Source organism: Bubalus bubalis, chromosome 23 (genome assembly GCF_019923935.1).
Source record: "Bubalus bubalis isolate 160015118507 breed Murrah chromosome 23, NDDB_SH_1, whole genome shotgun sequence".
Classification (NCBI taxonomy): Eukaryota; Metazoa; Chordata; class Mammalia; order Artiodactyla; family Bovidae; genus Bubalus; species Bubalus bubalis.
In genome coordinates, this window is record NC_059179.1 from 33,628,777 (window position 1) to 33,651,201 (window position 22,425).

At 46.6% G+C, this 22,425-nt stretch overlaps 1 protein-coding gene across 39 annotated transcripts in view; it reads left to right on the forward strand.

Annotated features, from left to right (window-relative positions):
• Positions 1-22,425, forward strand: part of TCF7L2 (transcription factor 7 like 2) — a 202,379-nt gene that overhangs the window by 165,680 nt on the left and 14,274 nt on the right. For 20 of the 39 annotated variants that reach the window (XM_045164104.1, XM_044934959.2, XM_044934963.2 and 17 more), the window contains 6 exons: positions 9,582-9,714; positions 12,232-12,334; positions 14,322-14,408; positions 19,839-19,979; positions 20,998-21,157; positions 21,551-21,658. In XM_045164104.1, the coding sequence (XP_045020039.1) occupies positions 9,582-9,714; positions 12,232-12,334; positions 14,322-14,408; positions 19,839-19,979; positions 20,998-21,157; positions 21,551-21,658 (732 nt within the window). The remainder of the gene's footprint in view (positions 1-9,581; positions 9,715-12,231; positions 12,335-14,321; positions 14,409-19,838; positions 19,980-20,997; positions 21,158-21,550; positions 21,659-22,425) is intronic. The other 19 variants (XM_025274430.3, XM_044934971.2, XM_044934974.2 and 16 more) reach the window with 3 other exon arrangements.

Sequence of the window (22,425 nt, forward strand, 5' to 3'; positions counted from 1 at the left end):
GCCTGCAACCTTATATTTTTAAGGAAACCTCCCCTCTGTGGTTTGGGGATGGTGGGGGGCCTGGCTGAGCTATGTCATGGAATTCTTTCCTTCTGCAATATTTTGGAATGTGATGAAATCCTGACATGCCGTCCAGATTACATACTTCTGCACACATTTGAAGACTTTTTTTTTTGTAAGTGAACTTTGCCTGGGGTCATTCCCTTGTTACCTTAAACTTTCAACAGCTGCAGTCAGAGAGGGCGGTGGGGCTGTGTCCTTCTCCGTGTATTGTTCGTGGAGGCTGTAGTTGTCCGTTAAGGAATGCCTGTGTTTGGGACACTAACGGGACAAAACAGAGCAGAACAGTTCCGTTTTGCATTTGAATTCGTCTTCCCTTTAGTCTGGTTTTGCTGATTTCCTGTCAAATCCGAGTTTTGGTTATTTGTATCTGTGGGGCCACATGAAAATGTCTGTCCTACCTGTCAGTTCATCTGTTTGTTACTAGGGAGAAATTTACCTGCTCTCTGAAGGTGACTTGTTTCTTGAGCTCTTATCAGACTCATGTAACAGGTATGGCTTTCAAATACCACCTAGATTGGAAAGTTAGGCACAGAGTGTTTATTTAAGAAATGCTAAAGGCATTTTTATATAGCTGGGCATTGTAAATAAATTAGAAAGGTGGTATCAAATTTTGTTCACTGCTTCTTTCTTGAAATCCCCAGGATGTAATAACCATTATGTACTTAAAATTTATTCAAAATCAAAATTGGTGATTTCTTTTCCATCCTATTTAGGAATCCTTAGATTTGGGGTGGTTGTGTTTTAGGGGAGATGGTCTGGAAATCATTATTTTTTAAAAAGTTGTTTTGAATTTGAGCTTTTGGATTTCTTCATTTGGAATAGGTTAGTTTTATCCCTGGCTCTGTTTTGAAAATTGACTCTCCTAGAAACAGCTGTACCCTCTTACCCAAGTCCCAAAGATTCCCTGCAAACTCGGACACTTAACAAGATTGATTATGCTAACACTAATCATTTAATGCCCAAGTAGTAGAAAAATATCTTGCTGGCTGGAGGGTGGAGGTTGCAAATTCCTGGGAAATTACTTCAGGGTGAAGTGGTTGGCCCTTCATCTCTGAGACCCGGTGGAGGGTTAGGACTGTCAGAGGGCCCCTGTGCACTGCTGTGCACACCCCCCCCCCCTCCCCGCCCCCACCCTCCAGGATGCTGTGGCAAGATACTGAAGGGAGGCAGGAGTCAGGAAGAAAACCCTGGGAACTCAGTTGTCAGGGACGAGCCTGGACCGGGTGGGCCAAGGCATAAGCTCCCAAGTGGTTTTTAAAGGTTAGTTGGGGGAAGCACAATGGGATGCTTTCTTTTTATTGGAGAATAAATGTGAGTGAGTGGACATAAATTCTGTTTAATGAACTTAACTGGAAGTAATTGTTCAAGAGTCTGTGAATGCACAGGTTTCCTGGGTCGGGCCTTGGCTGCAACATTCCCAAAGCCAGGCAGCTGGACCACATCTTTATTTTCAAGGTTTAAATGTTCCCCTTCGTGCATTCACTCCCCACCCTGACACCTCCAGTCCCCCGCCTCCCCTCCCCTCCTCCTTTTGGGGGATTGAGACATGGTCATTAAGAAGAGCTGAATTTGGCCCCCTAGACCCTTAATGCTCAGCAGTCTGGTTATGATACTTGCTATGTTGTTGTCTTATAGAAGGGGCAAAAAAACCCAAACAACAACAACAAGAACAACAAAAGGCCAAGGGCTCAGGATGGTTCGTGTTAGTTCTGTGTATATTCATGTGTGTGTGAGAATTTGGATGAAAACTGGCTGCACATTTATCCTCTCCCTGCCTGCCCTGTTCAATCATTTCCCTGCACGAAGAGTTTTAATGCGTGTGTGAGTGCGGGAGGAACTGTGAGTCGGCAGAATTTCGTAGATGCCTGGGGGAATCTTCTCTCTCCCTCTTCTTGCTGTCTAAATGGATCTGATTCCAGAGAAAGAAGAGAGGAAGGGGGGAAGAAAAAGTCAGCCGTTGATAGTTCACAAAACCAACAACATCCTGAGGGTCAGACTCTGGCGCTAGTAGAAGCTATAACTTTGCAGCCTTGTGGGCGCATGACTCAGGCCGGGCGGTGCACGGTGGGCACCACACTTGCAGGGCCGTGCTTCTTTTCTGCATCTCACAGGCAGACCTCTTTTCTCGGAACCACCTCATTGCTTCAACAAAACTCAAACCCTGCGCAGCTTTCTTGGTTTTACCATTTCCAATGGGCAGTGCTGTAGCCATCCATAAAAGTCTGACCCTCAGGAAACAATGCCCCCTTGGTCCAGGTTGGGGGGGTGGGACAGAGCCTTAGGCAGAGAGGAGCAGTGCCCAACTGTGAACAGCCCCTGCATGTGGGGGAGGCGGGGAGACCCTCGCTGGCTGGGCACAGGGTCACAGCGAAGGTGGGAAACAGCCCTTGAGGCCCCAGCCCCGGTGGAGGGCCGCCCACCACCTTTCCCTTCTGTGCATGCATGCGTGCCTGCAGGAGGTTTACAGGATAGAGTAGTGAGATGCTCAGCAGGTAAGTCTGGCTGTGAGCGCAGGCCTGGTTCCAGGGCACTCCCTGACGTCATCATCTCAGCACTGAAGTGGCTGCCCACTGTTGGTGCGATGGGTTGTTGAGGCAGGAAGACTACCATCGCTGACCCTTCCACTCTGGATCATAGCCCCCCCCAAAACAGGACTAGTTGGATCACGGGGTTGGGGGGGGGGCGGGTGGTTGATAAGGAAAAAACAGCGCTTCTTTGTCTCAACCTCTCCTGCCTATCAGTGCTCCATGGCCCCAGTGACATGCAGCATCTGTTACTGTTTTGCTAGGTGCCATTGGCCTTGGTACAGCCATAGGAAGCAGTGTCCCGGAAAAATGTATCAAGATGAGCCATAAACTCATTAAAAAAAAAAAAAATAGTAAACAGAGCTTGAAGAGTGTTCCTTCCTGATGCTGATTTCAGACCCTGGGAGGGCTGGTCATCTAAGACCCTGAAGACCCTCCCTACCCACCCCGGGGAGGGGAGAAGGCTGACAAGTGCTCCTCTGTGCTGCTTTTGTTTTATTGTGCTGGGCTCCTAAAGGCACTTTCTGGCCCCATTTTTCTTGTGCAGAAAGGGAGAGCCATAGGGGAGTATTGAAGAGGAGGGCCGGCCGCCCGAGAGGCCAGGGCCAGCAATGGCTCTATTTGTTTTCAACGTCTGTTGATTAATAGGTTGCGAGGTGAATGGCGAGCTTTCATTCCCTTTGGGTTCCCCACAGTTAGGGAAGGTGGAGGGGTTGGGGTGAGTGGAGGGCCGGCAGGGGGATCTCGAAGGGCCTGAATCACCCTTTCACTTGCTGGGTTCCCCATCTCTAACAGCATTCGGTGGACGGGTGTGTGGGCGCGATGAGGGTGGCAGGGCCAAGTTGCAGAACACCGGGCTTAAGGGTTCTCCAGGGGTCAAAGGTCAGCCACAGGGGGTGCCCCCTCCCCACTCCCCCCCAACTGCAGTGGGATGAATACTTCGGGTGGAAAGGCTTCGTGCGCTTTGAGGTCTGTTAAAAGACCCTTTCTTTCTAATTTAACCATTCAGTGCTCAAAATCCGGAGAGCTTGATGAACGGAACCGGCAAGAAATGAGTCACAGCCATGCCTCCAGGTAGAAAACAGAAAGGCTCCATGATTTAAAGTCACAGGAAGATTTTGATTCCTTTTAAATAGTTACTGTTTGCCTCATAAGTTCGGGTTTTAAGCTGACTTTTCCTTTTCTGCTGGGACTGACCACGTCTGTCCCCTGATGTCACTTGTGTCTGTATTTGAGAAGCAGAAATATCCCCACTGAATGTTTCACACCCCTCCCTCTATAAGCAGCCACATGGTATGAAAATCCCTACTAAAAATGCTTCGTGCTCCGTGGCAAGGGAGTGCCTGACTATGGTGGAGAGCCCTGAGCTTACTCCTAATTGAGGGTTCGGGGGAGCACTGTGTGCCGAGCTGGTCTGGGTTCCAGAGTGTCCTCTTGTGATCCTGAAGCATCTGTATCCAGTGGGGGAGGTCGGCCCAGGCTGCGTTTGTTGGGTGCAGTTCACGACCTCCACCTGGCAGTCAGCCCCATCCAGGGCCCATGTCTGCAGACACAGCAGTGGAAGGTGGACCTGGGACCCGTGTCCTCACATGCTGGGTGAAACTGATAACAAACGCAGCTACCGCGTAGGTTTGTGAGGACTGAAGAGTCTGTCGCGGTCAACACAGGGACCGGGGCTCCCTTACATGTGGCAGCCATGGGCTGCGCCGCTGTGAGCCAGAGAGGCCTCGGTGAGATGGCCGTCTCAACAAGGGGTCCAAGCGGCCCTCTGGGTGAGTTTCAGGCATTGCTCGTGCTGGTGTGTGTGGGCAGCTGAGGCCTCACTCCCTGAACTTCCATTCTATGAATGTTTTATGAATGTTGCTGTTTTTTTTTGTTTTTTGTTTTTTTTTTCCCTGGCTCACAGATTCCTAGTGCTCATCATATTCTTTAAGGCTTAAGCTCTCCAGGCAGCCTCCCATGATTGCCATTCTCTCAACCTTGAACTTTAGTTAGCTGTCCCTGAAAGTGATGATTTCGACCAAATGCATGGGTGGTTTTGAAGATATATTTAATATTTAGATAACACACTTACTAAGAGGCACCTGGTTTTATGTTACGGTTGTTTGTCTTGAACACCGGACTCTGTAAAAAGATTAAAGAGGGAGGAGACATGTTTTTCAGCTTGTTTACCCCACCAGCACTCCCAGCACACAGTGTGGCTTTGATTTAGATTTCCTGGATGCATTTCTGGAAGGTTTTCTGTTGTCCTCCACAAAAGGAACTTTTCACATCCGAATTTTCTTAGGGTGGTACAGTTTTGAACACAGTCCGTAAAGACCTCCTTAAAGAAGTGGGAACAGCACTGGAGGAAGTGGATATCAAGTCACATTCATCCCCAAGGCCTGAAACTGAAAAGAATTATTTCTAGTGATGATTTCATTATAGCAATTATAACCCAGTTCCATTATAACCAAATGACTTGGAAAATCCACAAAAACTTTTAAAACAGAGTTTTGCCTCTTTATGTTGTGTCTAGTATATAGTGGTACTCTTAACACATTCAGTTAAAGAGTTCTAAAAGGGTTTGCTGGAAAACCAAAGCTTTTCATTAAAAAAAGAAAAGGAAAACTATTTTCATTAAAAAAAAAAATAAAGTGGGAGCTGGTTGTAGAGAAGGGGGAAGTGTAAGGGACTTTTCCTATGTGGGTGGTTCTGTGTATCATCTGTATCAGCTTCTGCTTCAAGGCCCTTCCCCTAATTTTTGAAGGACCTTGGTCATCTCCAGCTATTCTTATTTAACTTCCAACTCATCTGTGACAGTGTTATTTATTAGCATAATCAAGTGATGGTTTTTCTCAAATGACATAATTAACTATTTGTGTGGACTAACTGTTGCATTTTCAAGAAGGGCATGCACCCAAGGCAAGGTGGCCACAAAACACCCCTGTGCTCTTGCCCTGCCATGCACGTCTTGGCCTTTGCAGTAAGGAGTGCGGGCTATGGCTGCCTTGCCCCCTGTGAATTTAATTAGAAGAGACTGGAAGGGTAGTGAACGTGACCTTCACCGAGCCCTTATTGTTAGCCCTGGAATGTATTTTTCATTTCTCAAAGCTTCTTTGCCTTACATGTGTGGATGTGTGAGGCACTGGGCTAATACACACTTCCCAAGCATGATCTCTTTAGATTTTCACAACAACCCTCTTAGGTAGACCTAGTTCTCACCAGGAGTTTGCACAGAAATGAAGGCTTGCGAGAGGTTACACAGCTGGATTGAAACAGGATTTAAACACGGGTCTTCCTGGAATGTTCTCACTTAACTCTTGGTCACCGTGTACAAGCCAATGGGCTTGAAAACCAATTCCCCCCCTACCCCCCAAAAGACACTTGTAATAAGGTATTAGACTGGATGGTTACTGAAGGCTTCCCTGCCCCCAGCTCTGTTCTGTGATGTTGAGTAGACTCCATTTAAGAGCACTGCCATTTGAATGAAATGAATCTGGGAGACTGGCTCTAGCCTTCTCTTCTTCTGATGCCTACTGTTGCAATTTATAAGAGTGTACTCACCACTCCCACAGGCTGAGCAATACAGGGGACACAAAGGTCTACAAGACACTATCTTTGTCCTTCAGGGACTTAGCTATGGTAGGACCAAGGAAGGTGCCTCATGATCCCAGCAGTGGACATAGTGTGGTGTAGACAGAAAGGATTGTGGGCATCTGAAGCTGGAGAGACACGGGCATTTTCCAGAAGAACATCCTCCCATCATAAAAGCAGTCCAGGTATAGGCAGGTTCATTGGGAGTGGCAGTTAGACCCTGGTTTCTGCACACACGGCTGCATTCCCCCTACCTTGTTTGGGAACCACCCAACGGGTAAAGACTGTATTGTTTCTAGGGACCTGCCTAGTATGTAGTCACATCCAAAAAGAGCTCCATGTCCCAATAGCCCTCTCCCTCCCCCCGAAAGCCAGGCAGCAGTTAAAATGTCATATCTCTTCACTCCTTTCTGACCCCCACCCCCACCCATACTATAGAGTTTTGAACGAATAGGACAAAACTAGTTGGCTTGCAGACTCAGGTGTACAAAATAATATGATAGTGATGCTGGGCATAACAGGTGTCCAGCTTTTGTTGGAATCTTCTTCTCATGCGTGTGTCTGACTGGAAGAGGGAGAATTAATTTTTCTCACGCATCTGTGAACTTCACTATTGCCGAAACACTATCTTCATCCTTCGATGCACAAGTAGAGAGGGTTTCCCCTGCATTTCTTGCCTGGAAGACAGTCATGGAATTTGCGCTTCTGAACTGCAAAACGGAACTGTGCCATCCTTTGAACAGCTTCTCCCAAAGAATAAAAATAACAATAAACCAGCATTCCTGTGCTTACCGTGTCTCAGGTTTTATATTTAATACTAAGCCCTTCCCATGAATTCTTTCAGAACTAATACTTGATCCATGATTAGGATTCAAGTCTCTTAACCTTTTGTGCTTGTATGGAACCTTGTGGTTCTCTGATCTAGGGGTCATGGCTGAACAGAAGAGGTACCTGTGGCCCTCCATAGGCAGATCCAAGATACCTGGGTCCTGAGCCCAGACCTACTGAGTCAGGTCCCTGTGAAGCTTTCTTAGTAATAGGGACCCATGTTTGTGATAATCATCTTGAGAGATGCTTGACTCAGCAAAGCTGAGAAATACAAGTCTCACTGCTCTTCTCCCATCATAGGCTTACACACTTGTTTTCTTCCATTGTTTTTGTGGTCCCATCCCCTCAAAGTCCTTCAGCTCCTCAGTGACAGTCTCCTCTCCCCTGGCCTATCCGGGGTTCTTCCCAGGGTCCCAGAGTTTTTCCACAGTTATTCTAAACTGGGGCTGGTCTGCATTCATTTCAGCAGTTGTGTATCTCTCCAGATAGAAAACTTGCAGAAGGCAGAAACTCTCATTTTCCTTTCCTCCTGATGGTCTCAAGTCCATCTGATATGTGTGCCCCTTGCTCTATTCCATCTGCACCCCAGCACACAGTGGGAGCGTTTTTGTTGGGTAGTTTTCAAGTTGTCCTAGACAGAAATGGTTCCTGAAAACTTCTCGGTGCATGTCTGTGAGATGCTGGCCCTGGCCTTGGAGTGGCAGTCCTGCACTCTGCTCTCTTTGGTCATGTCCAGACTTCCGTGGCTGCTGACGAAGGAAGTGTTACTGGGTGCTTTGAATTTCAGTGTTCTGATTGCAGAATGATAATTCACAGTCCAAGGCTTCTGTGAGCCACTAGTCACCATCTGTCTTTCTCTGAAAGTATCCAGTTGTTTGTAGGAATCATTAAGCCTGGCTCTTGGGCATGTGACTTTTTCTGTTTTCGTTTTTTGTTTTTTTCCGGGAGCATCTAGAAAGTACGTATTTTCCTTTCCAAACACACCCATGGAAAAGTTAGAAGCACCTTTTAAAATGCCTTCCGCACAATTAACTGTGGTAAGAAATACTCTTACTCTATCACACCCCTTCTTCACCTATTTTTATTTATTTATTTTTAAAAAAGACAAGAAAAACGTAGAGGACTAACTGCTTGGTGGTCCCTGAACTCAAGAGGCACTAGTGGGCAGCACTGGAACCTTCCTTCTTTTCTTTTAATGCAATTCCTTTTCCTTGATGTTAATGCAAGTTGTGCCTTCCTAAAAGTAATAAAAGGAAATGAAGACACCTTCTAAAATGAAAGTTGACTCTAATCCATTCATCATCTAATACTAGCCTCTTTATCTTCGCTGGTACCTAATCTGGTTAAATGTCCCTGTTGTAGGATTTTAGTGAAAATCCTCTATTGGGAATAGGGTTTTTTGCAATTGGATTACTCTCGGTAAATGGCCCAGTAGTTCGCTTGTTTCAGCTTAATTTTTTCTTTGTGATCTTGCTGGGCTAAGTTACAGCATCGCATGGGGAGGGGGAGGGATGGTTGAGAGTAGGGTAGGGGAAGGAATGGAGAATAATTTGGGCAGGTCTGATCATTGCAACTAGAAAAATCTTTAAGATGCTTTTCTTTTCTTTTTTAATCCTCCTCCTCTTAACCTGTCAACACTTCCCAAACATAAAAATTGCCTGTATGTTGTTTTCCAGAACTGCCTGTTTCTAAAATGTGTACATACCCTTTATTAGCTCAATTCATCATCATCCAGTTAATTTGTTAGCATTCCCTGTGACTTCCTAATGAGATTCTCATAATGAATCCAGGCTGCTGTAATCTGCATAAAATATGCAGGTGCTCGCCTGGCAGTTTAGAGCTTTCTGGTAAAGTTCACACTCCCAACCTGACCAGAGAGAGGCTTTTCATCCTCGCTGCCTGTGAAGGATTGTAGCTTGCCCAGTGGTTCTAAGGAGCCGGGAGAGGTTCAGAGCCTGGGGTGCTGGATGAGGTGGCTGGGATTAGGGCCCTTCCAGTTTCTTATAACGGAAGCCTTCTCCCGTGAAGCCTGCCTTCCTCCCGTGGGGCCCTGGGGTGGGAGAGACCACCACCTGCAGAAGCACAGTAGGCCTGGGGGATTAAAGCCATCACTTCAGATTTACCTGCTGATGGGAAAAGTGCAGATTCTTGGGCTCTGTGACAGGGTGGTGGTGGAGAAGGTATTTTAAAAGCCAGGCTCAGTGGTGGGGGTGGGGTGGGGGTGTAAAGACCAAGGCACACCTTCCCAGAGAGCTGAATTATCACCCTCTGCTATTTTAGTACAGGGACCAGGGCCAGGCAGCGTTGACTGCACTTAGGGAATCCAGGTGGGAGGGTGTGGTCAGGGCTGCCCAGGTCGGGCTCCTGGGCCGCCGGAGCCAGCCTGACTGTGTCCCCTTCTGTGCTTATTAATCCAGGTGGGAGGGTGTGGGCGGGCCTGCCCGGGTCGGGCTCCTGGGCCGCCGGAGCCAGCCTGACTGTGTCCCCTTCTGTGCTTATTAATCCAGGTGGGAGGGTGTGGGTGGGGCTGCCCGGGTCGGGCTCCTGGGCTGCCGGAGCCGGCCTGACTGTGTCTTTCCCTCTTTGCAGTCGAACAAAGTGCCGGTTGTGCAGCACCCGCATCATGTCCACCCTCTCACGCCTCTTATCACGTACAGCAATGAACACTTCACGCCGGGAAACCCACCTCCACACTTACCAGCTGACGTAGACCCCAAAACAGGTAGGACACGTGCTTGGGTGCAGAGAAGGTGTGCTGTCCCGGGACCACCGGAGGACCTGCTGCGTTGCGGGGGGTGGTTTGGGGACTTGGGCTGGGGGCAGCAGTGGAGGGGCCCCTCTTCCTCTCCCACGTGTTGGCCGGGAACCTCTTTCGGGAAACCAGAGCCTGGTGAGGGAGTGGATCTCACCTCCCCTTTGGAGAAGTCCATTTTCAGTGCTCAGTTCTCTCCAGAGCTCCAGGTACCCCTGAGGGGCTCTCTTGGGAACCTTGCTATGAGTTCTGTTCTCAGGGGTGGCTATTCTCAGGAGTGGCTTATAACTCCAAGAATCTCAGACAGACGCGGAGGCAGTAATGGTTTTGGAGGCATCTCATGGACTCCTCCTCAGCTCCATGGGAGTCTAAGAGCCCTAACAGCATGGTTCCCTGAAGCCCCAGCTCCCTTGGTGGCTAAGGGACCATAGTCCCTTGGCAATGACTTAGTGCACCCTTGAGAGATCACATCACTGGGTTCTGCATTCTCTTTGCTGATGTATTTGGGCTCTTCCTCCCCTGTAATATCCTGAGTCTTTATTCTCAAGCCCATTTTACAGACAGGAAAACCCAAGTCCAAGATGATTTCCTCATTGCATCAAGGAACAGCCGTTAGGGTCTCAGGCAGAAGATGCCACATGACTCCAGCTTTTATACTTGTCCTCTCCTTTCCATCCAAGTGCCTTTTCCCAAAAGTGGGGAGAGGAAGAAGGCGAGGTTACTTGTAGCTCCCCTGAAACAAGATTTAAAACAAATTGGGGTCGTCTTGGGAGAACAGCTAAGGCCAGTCTCTTTCCGGCCAGGCGATGCACTTGCTGGCGTTGGTTTCTCTTCTCAGCTGGTTAATTAGCAGGATGAATTCAGAATGGCTATTCCATGTCACTTGGTCGGAAGGAATTGTTGGATGCTGGGCCGAGGTAGACTGCCTGTTCAGGCCGTCTTTGCTGCCCCTGAAAGAAGCCACACATTAGCTGGTTTTCAGCAGCCTCTGAGCCCCCTTTGTGCTCGTGGGGGACCGAGCCTGGCGCTGGGATGGCTGGAGGAGGCCGCCAGCCGGCCCCAGGCTCCACGAGTGAATGGCAGTTTCAACGTCTCATTTAAATAATGGTAGGACAGGGAATAGCTTTTAAATGGTTATCGTAAAACATATGATTAACGTCTGCGGACTGTTTACTTTCCCTCTGCGAACATTCTTTCAAGTGTGCGAGTGGCTTGGTGTAGGGTCCAGGCCCAGCTAATCTGTTTGGTTTTTGTAACAGAGAGAAAGCAGTGTCTGCATGAAAATGTCACCCAGGGAGGCTTAATTTACAGATTAAAAGCTTCCTGAACGAATTTTAAAAAAATGAAATAGTTTTCATCTGCGAACACACAGCTCATTCCCTTCCGTCCTGTTTTAATTCTGAGGAATTGTTCGTTTTGCTTTCCACTTGAGCGGTGTAGGTCTACTGCTCTGGGCCTGAATTGTTCCCAGCCCTCTTGATTGCTAAGAAACCAAGGATTTCTCCATTGCAGTATATGTGCCTATGGAACTAATGGGTGTGTGGTGCATGGATCTTCAGAGCTCACTCCTCAGCCCCATGGTCCAGCAGTACCCCGTCCGCAGTGGTCTCTGTCCTCTAGAAGGCCAGGTTCTAGAGCCAAATGTACCAGACCTCCAGCATCTCCTGGTCTGGTCAGCTCAGATTCTTCCTTGGATAAGGTGTCGAGGCATTGGTTGAGTTTCTCCTACAGCTCATCTTCAAGGCAGAGTTCGACAGATTTAAACAGTGGTAAAGAACCTGCCTGCTAATGCAGGAAATGTAAGAGACACTGGTTCGATCCCTGGGTTGGGAAGATCCCCTGGAAGAGGGAAATGGCAACCCACCCTGGACTTCCACTTGCCTGGAAAGTCCCATGGACAGAGGAGCCTGGTGGGCCACAGTCCACAGGGTCACAAAGTCAGACACGATTGAAGTGACTTAGCACAAGTTTTTTAGATGTTAATTTTTAGAAGCTGATTTCCTTTTTAGAAAGAAGTAACCTTTCTAAAAGCCCTAACTCCAAAAGTATGTTAGAAACCAGAGGAGTAACTCTGATGCAGGAAAGTCATTAGAATTAAAGAGAAGAAAAGGACAAGCTCTGGGGATAAAGGGATCTAATATTACTCGATCCCCTACTATGTGCCAGCCCCTTTAGGTTTTTTTTTCCCCAATTCAAATAATCACACCGATCCCATGAGGCAGAAATATTCAAGCTGGCATTTTCTAAGTCTGTATGTGTTTAGCCAGTGTGTGATCCATCTAGAAGAAGATGAATTTTTCAAGCTGGTGCAGAGGGATAATGAGATGAAACTTACCGACAAGTCTTAGGATCAGGCTCATGGAAAACCGCTCATGCTAGGATTACAGAGGTGATATCTCTCTTTATCCTCTCCCTGTTCCCATCACTTGATGGTTTCTCTTCACTTCTCTCTTTCTCTTGCACCTAAACTGTGGCTTCTTCTTCCAGGAATCCCACGGCCTCCGCACCCTCCAGATATATCTCCATACTACCCACTGTCACCTGGCACCGTAGGACAAATCCCCCATCCGCTAGGATGGTTAGTACCACAGTAAGGAGTTCCATTTTTTAATTTCCTTTTTGTTTCTTACATGGGCATGCTTATTATTTATTCTGTGTGTGTGTGTGTGTGTGTCTTTAGAAGACATGAGAGGGGAGGGAGGGCCATGGGTGGGGAGTCGTGGGGAAGATGCTTGCTGATCTGCCCAGTGGAAAAGCAGGCAAGTCAGTAGCCATTCAGATGGATGATATAAGAGAAAAGCTCTTGATATTCAGCATTCTTAACCCATGGTCACCAAAGGCTGTAGATTCTTCTCTGGGAACATAGATATCCTTAAGGTACTTTGGGAATTGCAGGAGACTGAGGGTTTCTCTCCTGTGAAGCCTATCATGCCTCTTCAGGTGGCAGCCCAAACTGGAGTCCTGTCATTGGACTGAGGCAGCAGAGGAGTGGGTTAGTTTTGAAATCCGGGAGTGGGAGTCAGAGGGTCACAACCCCACCCCCCACCCCAGCCATCATTCCCAAGCTTGACAGCCACAGTGGAAATTTGCGTCTGTTGAGAAGTTCCACGTTCTCCAACCAGCATCTCTCTCTGAGAGTCTTTACGTGTTAAGTGGCTCACCAAACTCTGAGGGGAGGGAGTGTGGGGTCGTTGGAATCCTCACTGCAGGGTACAGGGCCTTCCTGAGTATTAGCCCTAGGTCCTGGCAGCGCTCCACATCATCAAACTGCTTTTACAGTTTGTCTTCCTATCACCTAGTCTTGCTTTTATAGCACCACCCATTAACCTTTCCTTGACAACTTTGACATGTATTTTAAAATCAGAGCAGAGGGTCCTTTAATGTATGAGCATACTGTGTCTGTATTTGTGTGCGTGCATGTAATACGTGATTTATGATGGAGTGCTTTTGTATATATCTTTCTCCATGTTTATCAGTGATCTCTACTATTTAAAAAACACAGGACAATTTGTTGAATCCTATCAGGAATAAATCCTGGAAAAACTCTCAAGTTTGGGTCTTGGGGAAGTTAACCTTTCATGACCTTAAAGAAGATACAGTTTCAAAGTGGTTCACCTCTTCTCCCCAGTTCCACCTTGATTTCTCCAGCTCAGCATATTCTACAATTTCTTTTCTTTTTTTTTTTTTTAAGGAAAAAAAACCCTTGTATTACACAGTAGCTGTACTAAATACCAACCCAGGTGTAGTTTCAGTTCATTTTTTGCTCCTGAACTTTATTAGGAAGGGTAGATGTGGATAGGAGTGTGTGTCCTATTTCTTCTTCTTCAGTGGGTGGGGCCATGCCTCCACTAGTCCTCAGTCATCAGTTGCCCCATTCAGCTGATGGGGAGATATTTGAAGGCTAGATAAAAAGGAATAGCCAACTCAGACAACCCTCTGTCAGGAGGAGTTGTGTGTCTTTCATGAGGATGCTATTTTGCATGTTGCTGTATTTTTTAATTATTGTAATGAGGTGTGATTGTCTATTGGTTACCCACAATTCTTCTTGGGGATTCTCCCCCCGGTAACTCTTGTCAACACTTGTTAATTTGACAAAAGGCTACAAATTAAGCTCTGTTAATTTAATGTTTTCTCACCGAGATCTAAATACCGAAAGAGGCCCAAAGCGCAACTGAAGTCCTTTGATTCACTGTACTTTATTTTGGTATAAATTTACATTCATTATTGTTTTCCTTTGGATGTGTAGCCCTCAATTAGTGTGACGGCTCCATTAAAGCAGGCGAGACTTCGCCCTTAATTATTACAGCAAAACACCCACTTTCAGCTTGGGGAGAGGGTCTCTATTGACATAAGCAAAGGTTATAAAATTTAATTAGCCATTCCTATCAGATTTATGGCATTCAAATTGTTCTGTGTTTCTTCCCTTTGATCCTTCCTGTACAATCCCCAAGATTTTTGTTCTGATCAAATGAGAATAAAGCTTACTGTGCCGAGAGAACTTTTCCTTTTTCTTCTTTTCCTTTTCCCCACCCCCACCCTCGTTTGCACGTTCTCACCGTGTACCCCGCTCTTTGTAGGCAAGGTCAGCCCGTGTACCCCATCACGACAGGAGGATTCCGTCACCCCTACCCCACAGCTCTGACTGTCAACGCTTCCATGTCCAGGTGAGTTCCAAGACCCAGCACCTTCAACCACAGCCATGAGTCACTTTTCAGAAAGTTCTCTGGATGCTCCCAGACCATCCGGGCATGTCTGCTACGTGTAGGTCTAAGGATGTAAGACCCATAGAGTGTTAGGCTTTTCTCCTACAAAATACTGAAAAAATTGCTCTGAACTTAACTTCCCAGGTGTGTGATGCCAGAATTTTAAGGTTGAATTTCTGAGTCAGTATTTTTAAGAACTTAAGAAGGCAGGAAAAAATAATTAGGACATGGGGAGCTTTTTAAAGTGTTATTTCTCTGTTGCCCTAAACCAGGGAAGAAAGGAAAGGGTGTAGGTAAGTTTATTATTGTATATACAAAGAATTTGAGGGAGGGTTATTGGTCTTTTCAAAGCTCCAGGCTCTTAAACATAAACAAAAAAGAGCATTCCCCTCCCGCCCACCTCCTCCCCTACCCAAACATATCTGTGTCTAAAGTAGCAGTGTCCAGTAGAAATGGAAGGTGAGCCTTATATGTAGGGAATATACAAAGGGAATTTTAAGTTTTCTAGTATCCATATTTTTTAAAAGAAGAGAAAAGAAAACTTAGACAAAATTATTTTTAATGATTGATTTTATTCAACCTAATTAGTCAAAATATCATTCCGACACATTATCACTGTAAAGCAACTATTAATGAGTTCTTAACTTTTTGTGTACTTAGTTTTGGAATCTGATGTATATTTCACACTTAAAACACTTTTCAATTTGGCCTGGACACATTTCAAGTACACAGTAGCCATATGTGGCTGATGGAGACCATGTTGGCCTTTGCAGCTCTAAATTTTTTGAAGTTTAAAAAAAATCCTCCCTGGTGGCTCAGAGGGTAAAGCATCTGCTTGCATTGTGGGAGACCTGGGTTTGATCCCTGGGTCGGGAAGATGCCCTGGAGAAGGAAATGGCAGCCCATTCCAGTATTCTTGCCTGGAAAACCCCATGGACCTCCGTAGCCTGGTAACCTGTAGCCTGGTAGGCTACAGTCCATGGGGTCGCAAAGAGTCGGACACGACTGAGCGACTTCACTTTGACTATGTATACATTCACATATCTTTAAGCATATAATGTATATAGAACACATATACACAAATACCCGCATGTGTGTACCTAGATCTTTTTAATCCCCATATTCTCCTTTCCCCCCCTTTCTAAGTAATTCTGGCTAATTTTTCAGTGACTGCTAGTTTATTTACAAACTGGTTGGCAGCAGTATGTTTAAGTAGTCACTAATTGCTCCTAATGATAGTTTTATTTTCTGTTCATCTGATTTTCAGTCAAGTTAATTAAATCGGTGGAGGTTTAGACTTTCCTGATGGGCTGCAACAACAAATCCATTTTGAGGATGGCACCTAATTAAATTAGCATGCATTTACATGGCAGGGATGCCATCTCCCAGCCTCCTTCCCCAATCTCTGTAGCCAGCGTGAGGACCCTAGACCAAAGGAAGGGTTGGAAAGACGGGCCACGATGCCTCTTTTCCTACTTATGAAACAGTGATTTTGGTGGAGGAGAGAGAACCACACTCATGAAGAAGCATAAATTGTAGCATCTCTAACGTTTGTCATCATGCCATGGGTATTGTGCAGCCGTAAAGATCTGTTTCCCACCTGTGATAAATCATGTCAATTTCTAAATCCACACCAGTATCGGTTAGGCGGGAAAATGCTTGTGTGTCCTCTTCTCTAGCAAGAAGAGGAAGGTTATTCTCATTAAATAATGTCACCACAACCTCGCAAAGCCTGGGAACGAATAGAGAGTCTCCCAGGAGGAGAACTGCTTCTGAGCACCTTGGACTCACGGCTTGCCTCCTCTGAACCAGCATTTCTCCAATGCACCGGATTGTTTTTCGTGTTTGTTTCCTCGGTGCATTCCAGAGGTTCAAAGCGGTGCAGTAATCGTAGGATAGGGATTGAGGTTAAGCTTATCGATTGAATTATCATTAGGAGGTTAGCCGATGATTTCTAGGTGGGCAGGGGGTGGAGGAGAGGAAGGGAACGGTGGGAGGGAAGGTTAGGGGGCTCGAGGTGCGGGGGGTAGGCGGCCGATTCCCCAGGTAGGCCTTATGAAAGGTAGCTAGTTAAAAAGCGTATACAGCAAATTAAATACATTATTGTGGTAATGGGGCGACAGAAGTGTGGGTCTATTATACTTATGGCAGTTATAGGGAATGTAGGCAGCTTGCCCTGTTCCAGAACACCCTTTGATATTCATTCTCTTCAGCAGCGGGGCCAGGGCTTCTCAGAATTAAGTGATGGGTCATTATACTTTAAACACCATGGAGAAGCCTAGATTGGCAATTAAACAGCTCTTGCTGACACTCACTTGTGCCACCCTGTGACCCCCTTTAGATTGAGATGTTGGAGCTCCGGGCCCTCAGCCTGCTAAATTGGCGCAAGGCTCTTCTCCTGACGAGAGCGGGCTCTGAAATCTGCCGGCTTCAAAGGGAGCGAGATCATGTATAAACCATAATGTGGGTGCACCGTGGCTCACAAAAAATAAGGCAGGAAGAGATGAAATGTTACAAGTGCAAGGGGGGAAATGAGAGAATAATGACAAACCTAATGCAGCTCAAAGCAGGCTTGTTGCACAGGAAAATGCATCCCACTGCTTGTGCATAAAATCAAGGCCGGCAGATGACATCCAGTTAACAGAAACGTGTCAACAGTGAAGGAAAGCGCGAGTGGGGAAGGCAGAAGCCCCTGAGACAGCCAGAAACAAAAATTAGTTGTCCTTAACAAGTTAAGGTTCATCATTATATTCTGGCTTGGAGCCATGAAAGCAGACGGGGGGATATAATGAGCTGCTTAGAATTTTTAGGGTGTTTATTGCATTGCACGAAATAGTTGTCTGCAGAAAGGAATTTCTTACGTGAAAGTATGAGTATAGCCCATACACACACACACACACACACACACACACGAGTCCCTTTCTCTGTCATACATTTCTCAGGTATAGGAATATGGGTGTAGGTATGTGAACTTGGAAGTATTTGGTCTTCATGGCTACACTAGAAATGTTTCCCCACCCCAGAATGTACTCAAATTCTGGTGTCTAACTGTGGTGTTTGGTGTACACACACACACACACACATACACACAGAGTGTTTTTTCTCTCTCCCCCTTCTCTCTCTCTCTGTCTGTACACATATTCTCAGTCAGCAGGAAGGGAACATATGAATTTGAGGAATGTCAAGCCTTTAAAATTCACAGTAAAAGCTGCCACTCCACCCACTGCTTCACCCAAGGGCTTCGAAGAACACATGTTCTTAACTTACGTTTTCTCAGAGGCCTTCAAACTCTGGGAAGGAACAGGGTGTAACTTGGGAGCCCAAGTACCTCCCAGGCTTTGTTCTTTATTTTTTGTTGGGGGAGTGGGGATGGGGATGGAAGTTACTTTTTTTTTCTCAGTCTCTCTCTCTCTCAGGGTTTTTCTTTTCTTTTTTTTTTCTTTTTCTTGACACCCTAAAAGAACTCGCATGACTCTTATTTAAAAAATCATGCTATTGTTACCAAACTTTGGTAAATTTGTCAAGGCAGCTATGGGAGAAAGCCACATCAGGGTAGAATTTCCAAGTCAAATGTCCACTGTGATTTTGGGCCCTCTTCAAAAATCTGCATTATTTATTGGTAGTTTCTCTGTTGATCTGTGCGGAGTCAGTTAGGACTTTAATTTTTCATCTTTCTTCTGATGAACATTTGCTGCATTCTTTTGGTAAAATGAAAACTACTTAGATTTCCAGTCCACATAGGAAAAGAACCTTGTAAATAAGTACAGGATCCTTGTGAACTAACTGTCACAATAAAGTCTCATTAGCACCTCCAGTGACCAGCATAATTGACTTCCTAAAGAGCAGGTGGTCCTTCCCTGGTTGGTGTGTGGGGTGGTCATGGTTTGGACTTAGCTGAAAGCAGCAGTTCCTTGATCTGGGTTCCCCCTTCACCTAAACTTGCCTGATCTTGTCAGGGCAGAACCTGGGGGCTGCCCTTTTGTTTTCTTTGGGGGAATCACCCCTTGTAATCCCTTATTCCACCTTTCTCTACAGTAATGTATATTCCTTTAAGAGGGTGGTTCTTCTAACCAAGAACAAATTGTGACTCCAAGTGTATCAGAAAAGACGAGAGCTATAGGTTGCATCCAGAGAAGGCAATGGCACCCCACTCCAGTACTCTTGCCTGGAAAATCCCATGGACAGAGGAGCCTGGTAGGCTGCAGTCCATGGGGTCGCTAAGAGTCAGGCACGACTGAGTGACTTCACTTTCACGCATTGGAGAAGGAAATGGCAACCCACTCCAGTGTTCTTGCCTGGAGAATCCCAGGGACAGGGGAGCCTGGTGGGCTGCTGTCTATGGGGTCGCACAGAGTCGGACACGACTGAAGTGACTTAGCAGCAGCAGCAGCATGGGTTGCATCCTGTTGTCAGTTTGGAGATGAACCAAGAGCATTTTAAAATTAGCTCTGAATGTTCTGGCTAGTTTGCATGGTTGAGAAATGCCAATTTATGGCTTAAACCATGTCCAAAATAACATGCCTGAAAGTAAACAGTATTAGAGGAAAAACACAGACTCTTCTTTTCTTTATTAATAATTCTGATCATCCTTTGTAAGATCTTCTAATGCATAGGCAGTATTTTAAGTAAAAGTAATTTAGGAACCCTAGAATTTTAGAGTGGGAGAGGATATACAAATCCCAGAATTCAAAGCTTCACTCAGGGGGGTTGTCTGTGTAAAATGCTCTTTTGGGGCCATCTCTGATACAAAGTTATTTAAAACATCTGTGACGTATGTTGGGAACCAGATGGCAGTGATTTGGATTCCCCCCATCTTTCTGCTTCACTCTCCCATTACTGTCAAAACGATGGGACCACAGCAGCAAAAGAGAAATAAAAATTTTATTGCATTCCCATCAACAGAATGAGGACTAATGAGGCATGCGTGGCATTGTCAAAAAATGTATGTATACTTCAGCCGCGTTAATATTTTATTTAGCTGTCAATATGCAACAAAAGATTTCATCTTTCATTCTAGTGCTGATTAGGACTTAAGAAATAGTCTTAGATGCCACTAACAGTGTCCTCCCAAACCAGTGGACTTGTGATCTCCAGCAAGTAGTCCAAGCCTACTTTGTCGTCCAAGTATACCGGCTGAACGTGCCTTTTGCTGAAGATGTTAGCAATCGTAATGTCTCGTGTCAGTAGCAATAATGAAGGGGAAGATTGGCTTTAATGACATTACGAGAATCATTATGTTTAATTTATCACTAATTAATGCTGACAGGTTTCATATGCCTTGGGTTGCTTTCATGTGAGTGTTACGTGCTGTTTCTTTCTTTTTTTTTCTCTTTTAATTGTGTGTACACATCCCTCCCCATTCATTCATTTTGATTCTGACGATTTACACAGCTTTCTGTCTTCTAGGTTCCCTCCCCATATGGTCCCACCACATCACACTCTACACACGACCGGCATTCCCCACCCGGCCATAGTCACGCCGACTGTCAAACAGGAATCCTCTCAGAGTGAAGTCGGCTCACTCCACAGCGCGTAAGTGTCCTCTTCTTCTCCTTCTCCGTGCGTTTAGCCCGTGGTGCCTGGGTGGTGGCCCTGCCCGAGGTTGGTCAGACTTCAGTAAGCACCTGCCTTACAGAGAGGGAGGCATGTGCCCACTGTGGGGGAGAACACAGCTCTTTTCTTGGAGGGACTGGGATTTGCAAGCACTTCTGCCTGCCAGTGGAGGAGACGCAGGAGACTCAGGTTCGATCCCTGGGCTGAGAAGGTTCCTTGGAGGAGAAAATGGCAACCCAGTCCAGTATTCTTGCCTGGGAAATCCCATTGACAGAGAAGACTGGTGGGCTACAGTCCTTGGGGTCACAAAGAGTCAGACACGACTGAGCGCACATGCACCTACCATCCCTGATCCCGAGAGAGACACTGGCTGAGGTGGAAACGGTCACAATGTGCTTTTCCCTCGGGGAAATTTTGTGTTTCTAAACCTTGAGAGTCCCTTGGGCTGCAAGGAGATCCAACCAGTCCATCCTAAAGGAAATCAGTCCTGGGTGTTCATTGGAAGGACTGATGTTGAAGCTGAAACTCCAATACTTTGGCCACCTCATGCGAAGAGCTGACTCATTTGAAAAGACTCTGATGCTGGGAGGGATTGGGGGCAGGAGGAGAAGGGGACGACAGAGGATGAGGTGGCTGGATGGCATCACTGACTCAATGGACATGAGTTTGGGTAAACTTTGGGAGTTGGTGATGGACAGGGAGGCCTAGCATGCTGCGGTTCATGGGGTTGCGAAGAGTCGGACACAACTGAGCGACTGAACTGAACTGAAACCTTGAGGAAGTGATGACAAGATCTCCCTCATCCCCCACCCCCCAGGCTGTTTTTGTTGCATTTCCCAGGATGGAGAAGACCCAGTAGAAGTGTGCTTCTCCTTCTGAATCGCTTAGGGCGTTGAGCAGGCAAGGAGGTGGGCTTTCTGCTGTGGAGGAAGCTGACCTCAGGGTTGTTCATCGGGTTGTTCATGGGGTTGCGTCTGTCTGTTTTGTCCCTATCCAGAAAGCATCAGGACTCCAAAAAGGAAGAAGAAAAGAAGAAGCCCCACATAAAGAAGCCTCTTAATGCATTCATGTTGTATATGAAGGAAATGAGAGCAAAGGTTGTAGCTGAGTGCACGTTGAAAGAAAGTGCAGCCATCAACCAGATCCTGGGCCGGAGGGTAAGTGGTGTACCTGCTGGGAGAAGAGGGCCAGAATAGGACATGGTGGGTGGAGTGACATGTCCCTGTCCTCATTGGTTTGGAGCATCCTTTCCCTTGAGCCATACTCTGACTCCTTCCATGGTCTTTGTGGAGTTGGAAGCAGTAACTCTGCCTTCGAATGATGTTCACAACAGCCATACCCTGGTCTTCTCCACCTGCAGAGAGCAAAGACTCAAACATCATAGACGACAAGTCAGGTTTGGTCTGGGCCCTCCTGTTAGTGCCAGGCCTCTGCAGACCATAGGCATCTTCAGATGACACCATTTGCGACAGAAGCGCTGTCCGTCCCCCAGCCACAGTGTGGTTTGTGACGTTTCTGCGTGTCTCTCTCTCTCACCCTGTCCCCTCCAGTGGCACGCACTTTCCCGAGAAGAGCAAGCAAAGTACTATGAGCTGGCCCGGAAGGAGCGACAGCTTCACATGCAGCTGTACCCCGGCTGGTCTGCACGGGATAACTATGTAGGTGGCTCCTTTTTCTCGGGACTAGATGCTGTAGAGATGTGGTGGATGTCCATCTGGACAAAGGAAATGCAACCTGCCAACCTGAATCGGGCTTCAGTACCACTCAGTCTGCCCAGCTGTGACTGTTAGCACCTTACCTCAGCACCAGACTGGAGGATTCTGTCTTAGCCTCCTGCAGGGCTCTATCAACATGGGATAGTTCTTCAAGGAGGAGGAAGGGGGCTGGTGTTCCAGCTCAGGGGACCTGTGGGGCCAGGTTAGGGCTGTTCATACCTTCTTGTCCACATCTTTGAAGAGACATGGCTCTAGAATACACCCAGTGAGGCCTGTGTGTTTCTCAGCAGTGATGCCAGCTGGAAGGAGAGCATTTACTTCTTCACAGCTGTTCTAGCAGGGCCTTCACCCTTAAGAGGGAAAAAAACTGTTGGTTTAGGATGTGGTACAGTAGAAGTTGGAAGCCTAGTGCCCCTTGAGAGAGGCATGATGGGAATATCTCTGAGTGTAAGTAGGCAGTAGAAGCCATCTTTTGGCAGAATGGATGAAGTGACACAGGGAGGTGTGTGTGTTGGGTGATGTGTGTGTCCCTCAGCTTTTTGTTGGCTCTGGGATTTGCCTAATCCCCTCTCCTTCTTTTTAGAAAACACTGTAGGGGTTGTTGTCTTTACTAATCACAGTGCTTGTAACACTCTGGATTCTTTTCCTCCCATGAACTGGCTGTCTTCTGTCACCTCACCATTCTTTCTTACTCTGGTTTTTGGCCCAGG